The following is a 14,076-nucleotide window of genomic DNA, read 5'->3' on the forward strand; positions in this document are numbered from 1 at the left end:
TGTGACTTCTTCACCTATAATGCAGTAATCATCTACTTAGTTGCTATATTGTTTGCTGCTGTAACAAATTATCACAAACTCAATTGTTTAAAACAACAAATTAATTATCTTATGGTTCTATAGGTCAGAAATTTAACACTCTTCTCACTGAGCTAATATCAAGGTGCTAGCAGAGCTGCATTCCTTTCTGGGGGCTCTAGGTGAAAATCTGTCTCCTTGCCTTTTCCATTTTCTTGGCTTATGGCCCCTTCCTCCTTCAAAGCAAGTAGAAGTGGTCAAATCTTTCTTACGTTGCCTCCCTCTTCCACTTTTAAGGATCCCTATGATTATACTGGGCCCATCCAAATAACCAAGGATAATCTCCCCATCTCAAGGCCCTTAATCACATTTTCACTTAATCACTTCTGCAGAGTCCTTTTGCAATGTAACAACATATTCACAGCTTCTGGGAATTAAGACACTGACACCTTTAAGTAACCATTATTCTTCCTCCCACGGTTGACCTTGTCTTCAAAGAAATCAGGATATACCCACAGTAAATCCTGCGGGGGGGGGGGGGGGGGGGGGGGGCGGGGCGGGGAGGGCAGGCACAAGTGCACTAATGCTTTAAATAGAAAATGTGGAACTTGGAATGAAAAAATCCCTCCTTTCTGTTCTGTCAGATTTTTACTGGTAGGTATTCTACTTTGAAGGTGAACCACAACTAGACACATGGGAATAACAGGAGAAATAGGTTGCCATTTAAAACCATGAGAGGAAATAGAACTATCTAAATAAATCTGTTGATTTTTTAATCTGAACAGAAGCCCCAAAAGCTTATTTTGTACTTTCTACCCACTGCTCTGCTGAGGCACTCAGGAACTACTATTTGTATAGCAGCCACAGCCTTATATCATAAAACAAGATGTTGCATTAATTCAAACTAGAGAAGAGGTTGATAGAAGCACTATACTTGAGCATACCAACCATGAGTTTTCATGAACCTACAAAACATTCAAAGGATCATTATATATCTATCTGTGGGTCCTCTTTTTTTTTGAAAAGCCCAAATTCAAAATGAAATGACAGTGCTACATTATAAGACTGATTTCTTAATTCCCCAAACACTATTCTATCCATTTAACTTTTTCAATTTAGCTTTATATCTTTTTTGACTCCAAGACAGAAGAGTGATATTTGACATACTCAAGTTATAGCCAGCATTTACCAATTCTTTGATTCGACTTTTTAAAGTACTTATGCTTGAGTCCAGAACCCGAGGATTTTCAATTATTTGTGAGATGCTAACTTTTTCTTCTATGAGGCAGTCTATTTTATCATTAAACTTTTTCTCTGCTAAGAACATCACGTCTGGATAGCTTAAGACAAACTTCTGTATCTCTTTTTCGGTACATCCATGAAAAAAAAACTTCTTTTTGATATTTGCATAGTTTCTTTTGGCATAGTCATTGGAAAGGTCTAGGATTTCAGCTCCTGGACCACATATCAGAACTAGCAGTTCCCCACTGTTCAAGTTGAAAGTTGACCGTAAAAATTCAATGTTAGCTTTCACCCGCTTGGTGCTCTGAATTAAGATGAAAGGGTTTTTTAAAATTATCTTCCTGACAAAATCTGCAGGATCATTGTGACCCAAGGACAAACAAACATTCTGCAAAAGTTCAACCATCTGTTTGTTCAGATCAACACTATTGGAGAAGGTACGAGGGGCATTGGTCAACAATCGACAAAGGCATTTACGGGTCAATCCAACTGAGTAGAGGAACTTTATATTATTCTCTAAGTTTAGGTTGTTACTGGACCGAAAAAAGGATTCGGGAGAACGTTCCAAAATATTTATAATTGCAAGGTCTGAGGTCATAATCTTTCTCCACAGCTCCCACCGTTGTGAAAGACTTTCAGGAGTGCGTGTGATAGCTCGTGGATATCTTGATATGATGCTAGCAATCACTTCTTTGCTAGCTCCTTTGGATAGAAGGAAAATCTTCAGGTCCTGTTCATTAGTAATCGTCCTATTAAAAACTCCAGGCTGTCGTTTCTTTGCCATGTCAATATCTACTCCCATAGAAAGTAAGTTGTTCAGTAGGTCCTCATTCTTCAAGGGCTCATTGCCTGCATTATCACACTTCACACAAAAAAGCCTAAATGAAACTGATTTGAAGAGGACTTCTGCTGAAAATCGGATCATCCAACATCTTGAACCAAAGAGAAAGTTATTCCTCATGTACCAGAGGTTTCTTAGTGCCATAATTGTCAGGTAACTCAAATCTTCTGAGATGCTGTGTAAAACAACACATATAATATTATATAAACACGTGGGTTAAACAGCTAATTGACCATATTATGATCCTATAAACATCATGGTCACTTCCATAAGATAATACCTGTAGCTCCAGCTTTCCTACTGCTGTGAAACAATTTGCCACCACACTCTCACTCTCACTTGATCAACAGCTTCTCTTGATTATCTGTGACCTCAGGGCTGCTTCCATTTTTAACACACAGAAAAACTATATGGCATCATCACTGCCCCAGAATTATCCCTGCTTTTATCTTGTTCTTGCCAGTTTCACAGATCATTGACCATGCTCTGTCCACAGACTCCAGACTTGCCTCTGGCCTCCTGGTTTTCAAACTCTAAATCTAGCCCTAAAAGCCAACACCATAAACTATCTAATTCTTTTTCTGGATTCATGGTACTTTTTAAATCCATGCCATAATTAGAGCCTTAATGCTTAGGTTATATAGACTTCTGGTCAACCACCTGATTCCCAATCTCCACCTCACTCAGTTTACCCTATTGTCCTCTTGATTGTAACCCAACAATTTCAAATCAATTTTCATCTTCAAAATGATCTAGTTGGGATATTTAATCCACATAGCCCACCACATGTGGAACTGTGCTGAGAGATGGCATATAAATGTTAAAATGTTACTTTTACCATTCTCCTCTACCCTATCACCATATTACACAAGACCAATCCAGGGCTTCTAGCAAGTAGCTAAAACCTCAATAACCCATTTTCCTGATCATTTAGATATGGGGCACAAAAGGTACGAACTTACACATAATTCTAATCATAGGTTCCTACTAAAATGAGTATCTCCACTTACAGGAAATATTTTGTGAGGAAAGCAGAAAAAGTGGTCTTCTATTATTCAACCTATTGGACAATTTTTTCCTGAGCTACTTGTGATCTGTGTCATACAACAGCACATAACATTTTTTTTAAACTGTACTTTCTCCTTTTCAGAATATACAGCTGTGACAAACTTACTTCTTGATTTCTAATTACTTACAATAGACTATTACTTAGAGGAGGCATTTCTCTCTTCCCCCCTCTCCTAACTAAGCATAAAACAGAAAATAGAGATAGATGGTTCCAACCTTCCACTAACATTTTGGGGCTTAAGATACTGCTTTCAACATCAATTTCAAAGAAAGCTTCTTTGTGTCTGTCCTTTCAATTACTCCAATTTTAACAGGAACTTGGATTATGCCTACGGGATGGGAACATTCCTGTGGCTCACATAATCTACAGATTGTAAAAGAACTGGGAAAAGACTCCAAAACTATACAATCAAGTGACATTCAAACCTAAATGCAGGGGTACTCACAAAGTAAACACCAAACAACAACAAAAGCACATTTTAGATCGATGCATACTCTACTGAGCTCACTATTCTTCACTTCTCTATAACACCACATACTACTCTGTAACTACATACTCTTCCAAAAATGCATGAACTTAGAAACTTAAAAATAAGATCCTCTGAACTAAAGAACGAAGGCTCTATCTTGCACAGCTCAACAGCCTGTTCGCTCTTCCAGATGCTTAAGGGTGACCTCTACTGGATAATGAGACAGAACACTGTCAACCAGAGATCACACCAGTGCTTTCTAAAGAGAGGTGTGAGATGATCCAATGGGATGCGGGAAGAAAATAGTAAAACTCGAATTTATATTTGTCTTAGCTTTTGAACATGTCTATTTTTTACATCTTTTATAATGTACACCAAGTAATAGTACTATAAGACATATATATAACTAATCAATAAATAAATGTACATGTATTGGAGGTACATTTATAAACATTTTTTACTAATAATGTACACAATCAAAGATGTTTGAAGACTACTACTCTTAACAATGCACTCTCTTGAGATTATTAGCACCATAATAAACAGGGCTGAACAAGCCACAGAATATTCAATAGAAATTCTTATAGTGACAAACTAAAAATAAGTGAAAATATATGCCAAAATGCTTAACAAGAGTAATAAATCCGTTTCTCCTAAATCTATTACAGTAGATTTTGTCTTTGTGCATAACTCATTCTCCATAAAGATACCTTCCACACAAATTAGCATGCCCAAATAACTGAGCGTCTTTCCCAGCCTCCAAACTAGCCCTCCTATAATTCATGATTTTACTATCACTATCCTAAGACTCACTCTTGATAAAAACCTAAAAGTGAGCTTTGCATTCTTCTTCTTCAATACCACAGTCAAATCACGTAGATTTAGCTTCTCGGCATCTCTGAAATCCAATCTCTCTACTCTTTGTTATTCTCATTCTCTTAAGTCTTTATTCTGTCCTTCCCAGCACTCTAACATCAGTCACTCAAATCTGCCACAATATTGATATCTGTAAAACAAAAATACGATTATGTCCTTCATTCTCTGAGCAAAGACCTTCTGTAGCTCTCTCACAGAAAGACAAATCTTCAGACTGACTTCAAAAAGCCCTTAAGCACTTAGTTCTAACTACCTTTCCAGCTATTTCTTCTATTCTGCAACCTCACTACCTGGCACCACTCAAACCTCTGATCCTGAACATCCTTGCCCATTTCTGTCTCCCTGCCTTTGCTTAAGCTGTTCTTTCATTCCAAAAGGCCCAACCTCCTGATATCAATCCACAGTACAAGGTCTCATTCAAATACAATCTTCCCTCAAATTTTTAACTTAATTTAAAATATTTACTTTTGAATTTATTACTAAGTATTCTACTTATATAGGAAAAAAAAGAGCTGAATGGACTTAGAACCAGCAACCGAAATTTGGTCTTGATTGATATTAAAATGCAATAAATTTACCCCAAAAGTAGTCTCAGTTAAACCTAAAAACAGTGGTAACTAATAACATTGATTGTTGGTAAACATATGAAGAAACAGGGGAAACTCTCAAATACTGTTATTGGAAGGGAATTGGGCACCATCGATCACAATTTTAAGTGTTCATATCCTTTAACCCAGCATTTCCACTTCTTGCAGATTACCCAAAGGAAATAAAAGGGCAAGAATAGGGGCCGGCCTGTGGCTCACTTGGGAGAGTGTGGTGCTGATAACACCAAGGCCAAGTGTTCAGATCCCCTCACTGGTCATCTTTTAATAAATAAATAAATAAATAAATAAATAAATAAATAAATAAATTAGAAAGGCAAGAATACACATTTGTTATGAAAAAGGATGCCCCTCATAACATTATTAGCTATAGGAAAAAAGAAGAACCCCAAGAGCTGGATGGTTAGCTCAGCTGGTTAGAGTGTGGTGCTGATAACACCATGATCCAGGGTTGGATACCTGTACTGGCCAGCAAAAAAAAAAAAAAAAAAAAGGCCACCAATAGAACGATTAATAAATTGTGGTACATCTATGCAATGTAATACTATACAGGTGCTAAAAGAAAATGAGGCAAATCTAATGCAACAGAAAGATGTCCAAGATATTCTAAGTGGCAAACTGCATAACGGTACAAATAGGATAATACCACTAATACTTAAAGGGAGGGGAACATTAATATATACAGAGGGGGAAGAAGTGGACTAATATAGTTATCCCTGAGAGACTAATGGGAACTATGTACTATTTCTGAAATATTGGGATTTTATTTAATGAATGTGTTATTTTGCAATTAGACAAAAAATGTTAAACAAATTAAATTGGCCTAGGTGGCCACCTAATTAACTAATTTTCCATTTTTAGCACAAAAAAAAGTCAAACTTCAAAAATATAAATGATGTTTCACTCTTAGCAGTCAATCTCCATTCAAAGTACTCCTATAACACCTAGCAAGGTAAGTAAATATTTAAATAGCCTAATGCAAGAAGTATCAACTTCCTCCATCTACAAATTTCCTAAATATTATTCCATAATTGATGTAAATATATCTTTCAAATTAACGTTCTTAATTAACTAAAACCATCAGTCCTTAACGTTCAAACTAACCACACTGAAAATTCTGTACTTAAAACTTGTGAGGTCAAAGGAATTTAAAAAAAAAAAAAAGAGGATTTACATTCCCCTCTAATCCACAACTGGCCTGCTAAAGGGGCTTTAAAGGGGCTTTTAATGGAAATGGCTCCTCACTGGTCTTTGGGCACCATTCCAACTGGTCTTAAAGCAAGCTAAGTAAGTTTGTAGATCTTTACAGTAATGTATTTCTCACCTTATTTGTCTTGAGGAAAAAGGACTTTGCCTCCCTCCAGAAAGGCTGGAAAACAGCTGTCTGTAGAAATGGCACCTTCCCTCCCCTGCTAAAAAAGGAAATATATTTCTCAGGACTTCATAATACAGAATAAAGGATCTATCCCAGCTAACACTGCATATGATCCCGTGAGATACATTACGTCTTGCAAACTAAGCACCTCTCAGACATACTGAGAAGAAAAAGGCAAGCACAAGCCTGAGTATGATGGGGGAAAGTAGTAGAATCACGAATGTCTTGTAAAACTAGAGCTAAGTGCTTCATATACATTGTCTTCCTTAACACCCCAAAACAACCTGAAAGGTCGGTGTACCCCTAAAATTATAAAATCTGAAACAGCGCTGAGCTCGTTTACTAGCTTAGCTTAGCTCCTGAAGTGTAGGGTTCGAACCCAGGTGGGTCTTTCTTAACTCAAAATCACAGTAATTCCACACCGTAGGATCTTCCCATCCCTCTTCCTCCCCCAAGGGCAACTCTGCAAGGGGCTGCGCGGTACAGCACAATCACCAGGACCCAATCCTAAAAACAAAAGCACAGAGGCAACAAGTACCCAGGCTCACCCTAAACTGAATCCAACCGGCGTAGACGACTCTTACTTCCGCCTCTGGGGTCTGGAGAGGCACCGACGGGCGGAAGTAAACAAGACGAACTTCCGCCCTGGGGCCGCGCGCAGAAGTGACGGCGCCGGCGCGGCGCCTCCCGGGCGCAGTGCTTCCGCCCTCCGTAGCCCGGCGCCCGGTGCCCGGCAGGGGGCGACAGGAGACCGCGGTGAGCGCGGGGACTCGAACGCCTGAGGCGGGTTTTGGAAGGCGGGGCGGGGCCCGGGGCTTCCCAGTCGCCGGGGCAGATGGCCAAGGGGAGCTGTAAGGGATACACTGACTACGTGTGACGCTCGGTGGGAAAGTCGCTATTATTTACATAATCCTGCAGTCTGATATGGCGATTAGCGTTATTAACGTGGTTAACGCGATGCCGATGAACACCTCGATATTTGGTACAGGAAACGCGTGCGTAAACAGTCCAGGTTCTCCTTCTTCCACGAACTACCTTGAAAATCCTGGCGTGTGACTGCTAGTCTGAATTCAGCATCAACCCTCAGGCTGGGAATCGATTCTAGTGTACTTCGATTTACCTGCTTGTAGGAGGAATTAATTCAGTTATGGTTCTTTTGAACTCTTGACGGGTTTAGGCTATTTAAATTGAAAATGGAGGTAACTGAAACTTAATCTCCACAGCGAATGCGTTTTCGCCACTTGGGGGCGTCACCTTAAACCTCCCTCGTCCTACAGTCTTCCCTGCCTGGTTATAGTGGCAATAGAGGAGATAGAGCTTCAATTCAAGGCAATTTCTACTATGACCCCCCAAAGGAAGGTAATGTCTAGGTATATGAATTAATCATAAAGCTGTCAAGTTATCCTCAAGAGAAAATCGTGGTTTGGTCCTTAGAAAAACCGGAAAGTGGGGCGAAGGGATTAATCCTGAATTCTGCAAGGAAGAATTTCCTGCATTACCTTCCTCTGTGTGGGAGCCTGAAGACAATTTTCTTCATCCCATTTTTGTATCGATGAACCGTTATGTTTCATCGTCATTCTTGCTGTTAGATTACTCCTAGCTGGTTTGTTGTCATTTTGTTTGAAGTTAACTTTCTGTTTTGTTGGTTTATAAGGTTAAAGATTTATCTTTGGGAATTTAAATTACTAATAATCAGTCTATTCAGTAAGTGAAACTACTTACTGCAGTTCCAGGTAGAGAAAGAATCTTGAAAATTTTAAAATGGCTTCTTTGTGTGAATTTCTAATATCTATTTCTTCATGGAAGGAGCTCATATGTCCCAGTTAATGTTTACAATATATGTAAATATGTAAATTATATACATAAATATGTAAATATATATATACACAAACTGCTTTATAATCAGAAAGTAAACCAGTAAAAAAATTTTCAGGAATCATAAAATTTGAGACTTTAAGAAGACTTTTGAGAATATGGAACCCCAATCCTCTCATTTTACAGATGAGAATATTGAAACCCTTAGAGTAGGAGCCAACAAGAGAATGAATGTCTTATGTCTCCTTGACCAGTAAGTCTTCTATGATTTATGCCACATGCTTTATTGTAGATGACATAGATTATCAAGGATTATTTCAGACTTACTTAGGCAACATCACCTAAGTTTGTTTTTCGTGATATCTTTTAGGTAAAGGAGATTGGTTCTTTTGAAAATAAATTCTGTACTTCCCATCCAAAATTTTCTGTTTACAAATATATTTTAAATACATATTTAGAATATGTATTTAAATGCATACTGAAAGAATAACAATAAAAGTGTAATAATGGTTGGATTAGGATGGTGTATTATCAATTAGGTTTTTTCTTCTCATATTTCTGCAATGACTTTTAAATGTCATTACCTACAATAAGAGTAATAACTGCTATGTCGTTGTCACTTATGATGTGTTACAGTAGAACCTGTATATACCTTGCCTGTATATTAGTAATTTATGAAATAAACATTTTTGAACACCTAGACATTCCATGCCTTGTTTTCAGGTTCAAAGATATAGTGGTAAACTGTAGAGGGTTAACGTCTTATGATACGTTCTGCTAAGAGGACGGCCATGACCTCTGGCCACAGCCAGAAGGAGACACACGGCACCAGTACCCATGCGAGACGTGCTGCACACTGTTATTTCTCAATATGATAACACCAGCTGTTAGAAACTGCTGCATCCTTGAACTCAAGGGAGTATGCAGTATAATCTATTCAAATAAAATTTCAGGATGTTCTGTCCCGGGGGGTCCCCCTCTTTTATCCCTGTTCGCATACTTTTCTCACGACTTTCTTAATAAATACCCATTGGACTTTGACTCTAGGACTTCACTAGCTTAGTGAATGGTCGATCCTAGTCCCTTGGTTGCAACTGTTATTGTCTCCAAGTAGTTCATGACTGTTTCCACTTCAACATTCACTGCAGTAAACAAGACAGAGCCCCTGCCCTCCCGGACCTCATTACCAGTGGTAGGTCTCATTTTAGCCCAAGTGCCTGGTCCTCTACATGATTTCCCAATCCCCCCTTCCCAAGACCATAGCTGAACCAAGTCCCTACTAAACTAATGTAATTAAGAAAAAGAAAGTGTAGTTGTAACGTTGGAGGGTGGTGAGGGGCAGTGGGAGATGGGAGAACACCAAAGTCAGAGAGTAAAAGAAGAAGGAACAAAGAGAAAAAAGGGATGAGATGACATAATAACAACATGGTGGAGGGGAGTTTATCCTTCAGCCTGTTGTAAAGTTTTTGTGTTTCTGGATTTTTTGTAAAGGCTAGATTAATTTGATTTTATGTCAAATTTGTATTGTCATATATTACATCTTTTACAAGTCTCTTTTCTGAAACGATGGTGATATTGGATGGGATTTGTGGCAGCTGGCTGGTTATCTCACTTGGGGGAGTGTGGTGCTGGTAACACCAAGGTAAAGGGTTCGGATCTCCTTACCAGCCAGCCACCAAAAGCAAAAAACAAAAATAGATGGTATTTGTGTTTTAAATAATCTTACTCGGGAAAAGAAAAAGTTGCCACATCTGTATCAGAGCACTTTCTTCCCCCTTTTTTTAAATCCAAAAGTCTGATGCAGAGGGGAAAAAAGCACAGACTCTGGAGCCCTCCCTCCCCAAATTGGACTAAGACACTCAGGAGCTGAGTTAAAAGTCATGTCCAAATACAGAATTTGTGTTGTATTCAGAAGTGCCTCTGCACTCTTATAACTAAGGATTTTTTTTTTTTTTTACTGTGCCAAATGTGCCCGCCTAACTCACTCTGCCCCTGAAGTGTCCCTCGTTCTTCATCCAAATAGACTTCTGGCAAACCACAGACCCTCAACTGATCACTTAACGTTTGAGTTTCAGCAGACTCAATTAAGACCAGAAAAGAAGTGGCCCTTCATTCCTCTCACCCCATCCGCAGTTGATACAAAACACCCACAGACTCCTGAATTCAATAGACAACTGCATCCCCCTACATCTACTTCACAGCCAGACCTACCAGCTTCCTACTTGGCCCTAAGAGGAACATCAGGTCTCTGTCCAGGTCTCTGCCTGCAGCTGTTCTGTTTGCATATGAAAACAAATGAATAGTGTACGAGTTGCTCAAGGCTGATTAAAACAGTAAAGTTACCCAGAGTCTCAGGCAATTAACACTACTTTCAAACAAAGGAAAAAAACTAGCTTAATTTCCCCCCTTTCAAAACAATTGCTTTTTAACAGCCTTGGATTTCTAAAGCTTTTACTTCTGGCAACTTTCTTTCTCTGAAATGTGCCTAATCAGGCACAGAAAGAAATCTTCCTAAATCAGCTTTCCTACTCCCACACTCATTACCACAAGGCACAGAAGAACTGGCTAAAGTACTCAGCCTGGCAAATTTGCTGATTCCAGACCTGATGTGATTGATCCCGGGTTCCCGTGGTAGTTGGATTACCAACATCAACAGGACAGAGTTGGCCAAAAGAAACACAATGATCATGAGAAATCCCGTTCAGCTTCATGAGTTTTAGTACCTTTTGGATTATTTGATCCTACAGTACCATGCCTTCGGTTATTTACTATGAAGCAATTCTCAATCGTTGGTAGAAAAGTTTATCTTACCAGAGTGCAGAGGAGCAAATATTCCCACGATGAACCAAAATTCTCCTTTTCCAAAACTACCTCCCTTCCTATTTACAGTATGTGTTGAAATTCCACCTTTAAAGATTTATTTATTAGTATTTATATCAGGGTGATTTTAAATTGCAGATGTATTTGAAAGGGGAAACAAATGAAACCAAGGGTTGACAAAGGTTTTCTAAAACGGGCCATATAATAAGTATTTTAGGCTTTGTGGGCCTGCTATTGTCTCTGTTGCACTTTCTTCGTTTTTTTCTTTCTTTTTTTACAACCTTTTAAAAATGTAAAAACCATTCTTAGCTCGAGGACTACCTGGCCACTAACCATAATCTGCCAACACCTACTACATTAAACTACAAATGAGCTACTCACATATAACTGAAACTTAGTTTCTTGACTACTGTGTTAAAGGAATCCAAAGAATACAAATTTTAAGAGAAAGGACATAGAAGAGAAAAATACTAGTAATATTTGAAAACATATAACACTATCTGCCAGGCACTATTGTAGTCACTTCACCTATATTAACTCATTTAGTTCGATGATGGAAGCAATATTATCTAATCTTCATTTTATAGATGAGGAAACTGAGATTGAGACTGAATGAATTGCCCAAACTCACACGGGTAGTTAATAAGGAGCTAGCATTGGAACCTAAGAAGTCAGGCTCCAGAGTCTATGATGGTAATCACAATGCTATGCTGACACTCAGGAAGAAATAATATTTTAATTCACTTTACAAAATACAAATAGAAAAAAGAGCAAAAACTCACTCATAATTTCATCACCTACAAATAACCACTATTTACATTTTATTTATATTCTTTTGGTTTATAGCCTTCCAGAATATTTCTGTACATACAATTTGTTTCCTTATTCAACACTATGAGGTAGATAACATAGTTTGCAGATGAGAAAATTGAGGCTTAGATGGATTATGTGACTTTGTCAAGATCATAAAGCTGATATGCATGTGGAACCAGGATTTGAGCCCAGGCTGTTGCTTCTGGAACCTGTTTTCCTAACTCCTCACTTATTATTACTTGTCACATTTAAAAAGTCCCTTTTCACCCCAGGTTTATAAAGAACAGTCACCCATATTTTTTCTAGTGCTTTATTATTTTGTTTGCTTATTTTTCCTTTAAATCTTTGGATTTTATTTTAGAGTAAGGGGGGAAATAGGTAGAGATTCCCTTTTGCTTCTTTTCCAAATGGGTAGTCAATCATCCTAGAATCATTTAAAGAATAATACTCTTTGCTCTAGTAAGTGCATCAAAATGTTAGTTGATTAAATTTATTTGTATTTCTTGCAAATTAAAACCACATTGAGATATCATCTTACCCCAGTTAGACTGGCTATAATCAAAAAGCCAGAGAATAACATGCTGGCAAGGATGTAGAGAAGGAAATGCTCCTACACTGTTGGTTGGCCTGTAAATTAGTACAACCACTATGGAAAACAGTATAGAGGTTTCTCAAACAACTACAGATAGATCTACCATACAATCCAATGATCCCACTTCTAGGTATATACCCAAAAGAATGGAATCATCATGTCGAAAAGATACCTGCACTCCCATGTTCACCGCAGCTCTATTTACAGTAGCCAAGATGTGGAAACAACCTAAATGTCCATCGACAGACGACTAGATAGGGAAAATGCGGTTTATATACACCATGGAATACTACTCTGCCATAAAAAAGAATGAAATTCTGCCATTCACAACAACATGGATGAGCTTGGAGAAAATTATGTTGAGTGACATAAGCCAGGCACGGAGAGAAAAATACCGCATGTTCTCATTCATAAGTGGGAGTTAAGAGAAAAAGAAGGAAGGAAAGAAAGACCACAGTTGTGTGTTGGAGTTGCAGAGGGAGAGCACATACCTAGGGTTGTGGAGTGGAGAGGGGGAGGGGAGAGAGGTCAGAAATTAATTGGGTAGGGGATACAGGGAATAATCGCAATTTGTGGTAATGGCCATGCTGATAGTATTAATCTGGCCATCACATCTTGGGCATAAGTGGTGATGGTTAGCTTTGTACCCCATGAATAGGCATAATCAATAAAATAAAAAATAAATTTTTTAAATGTGCTTGTATTTCTGAGACTCGCTAATTGAGCATATTTTGGCTCAAACTCTACAGTATTTGTACAAGTGTGAAAAATGGAAACTGAACTTGAAGAAATATTATCTGTCCATCCCCTTATTTATAGATAAGGAAACTGAGGCCCAAAATGGTAAAATGATTATTTAACAAATAACATTGCTAGTTAGTGGCTGTATTACACAGAATTCTTTCAGTTGCAAGTGAAAGAAATACAACTCAAACTAATCCAAGCCAAAAAGGAAGATATATTTAGTAATAGTTAACACTTATTGAGTATTATGTGTAAGGTACTATTTTCCGTGCAAGGTTTTACTGTCCCCATTTTACAGTTAAGAAAAGGGAGGCTGAAAGGTTAAATAAATAGCCCCATATCACACAGCTAGCAAGTAGGAACCATAAATCGAATCCAGGCTATCTGAATTCAGAGCCTGGGTCCTTAATAACTGAACTCTACTAACCTCTATAGCACCTAACACAATGCTTGCCCTAATAAGTGCATTGAAATGTTAGTTGATTACGTTTACTTGTATTTCTAAGAGTATCAGAAATACTCTAGCCTCATATATGTATATGTATATACGTGTATATATATATATATTTTTTTTTTTCCCCTCCATCTGGCTGAAATGGGGATCTGAACCCCTGACCTTGGTGTTATAATACCACGCTGTAACAAACTAAGTAAGCTGGCTAGCCTCTAGCATCTTATATTTCTAATTTTATGTCATTCTTTTATATATCTAAAGCTTTCTGTTTTTGCTAGTATTAAATGAATGAATTAATGAGTGAATGAACTTACTAATTTATTGACTCTGAAACTCAGATTCC

General features: G+C 38.0%; 1 protein-coding gene across 2 annotated transcripts; it reads right to left on the bottom strand.

The window, feature by feature from the left end:
- Positions 1 to 574: 574 nt before the first annotated feature.
- MTERF1 (mitochondrial transcription termination factor 1) lies at positions 575 to 7,112 on the bottom strand. 2 transcript variants are annotated; one of them, XM_063100436.1, is made up of 3 exons: positions 7,044 to 7,112; positions 6,445 to 6,532; positions 575 to 2,276 (listed from the first exon to the last, which is right to left on the bottom strand). In XM_063100436.1, the coding sequence occupies exon 3, from the start codon at positions 2,243 to 2,245 to the stop codon at positions 1,112 to 1,114; it is 1,134 nt and encodes a 377-aa protein (XP_062956506.1). In that variant the 5' UTR covers positions 2,246 to 2,276; positions 6,445 to 6,532; positions 7,044 to 7,112; the 3' UTR covers positions 575 to 1,111. The 2 variants fall into 2 exon arrangements, with proteins under 2 accessions (XP_062956506.1, XP_062956505.1); XM_063100435.1 differs by having other exon boundaries at positions 6,445 to 6,529; positions 7,044 to 7,090.
- Positions 7,113 to 14,076: the final 6,964 nt, after the last annotated feature.

Source organism: Cynocephalus volans, chromosome 6, assembly GCF_027409185.1.
Source record: "Cynocephalus volans isolate mCynVol1 chromosome 6, mCynVol1.pri, whole genome shotgun sequence".
NCBI classification, from domain to species: Eukaryota; Metazoa; Chordata; class Mammalia; order Dermoptera; family Cynocephalidae; genus Cynocephalus; species Cynocephalus volans.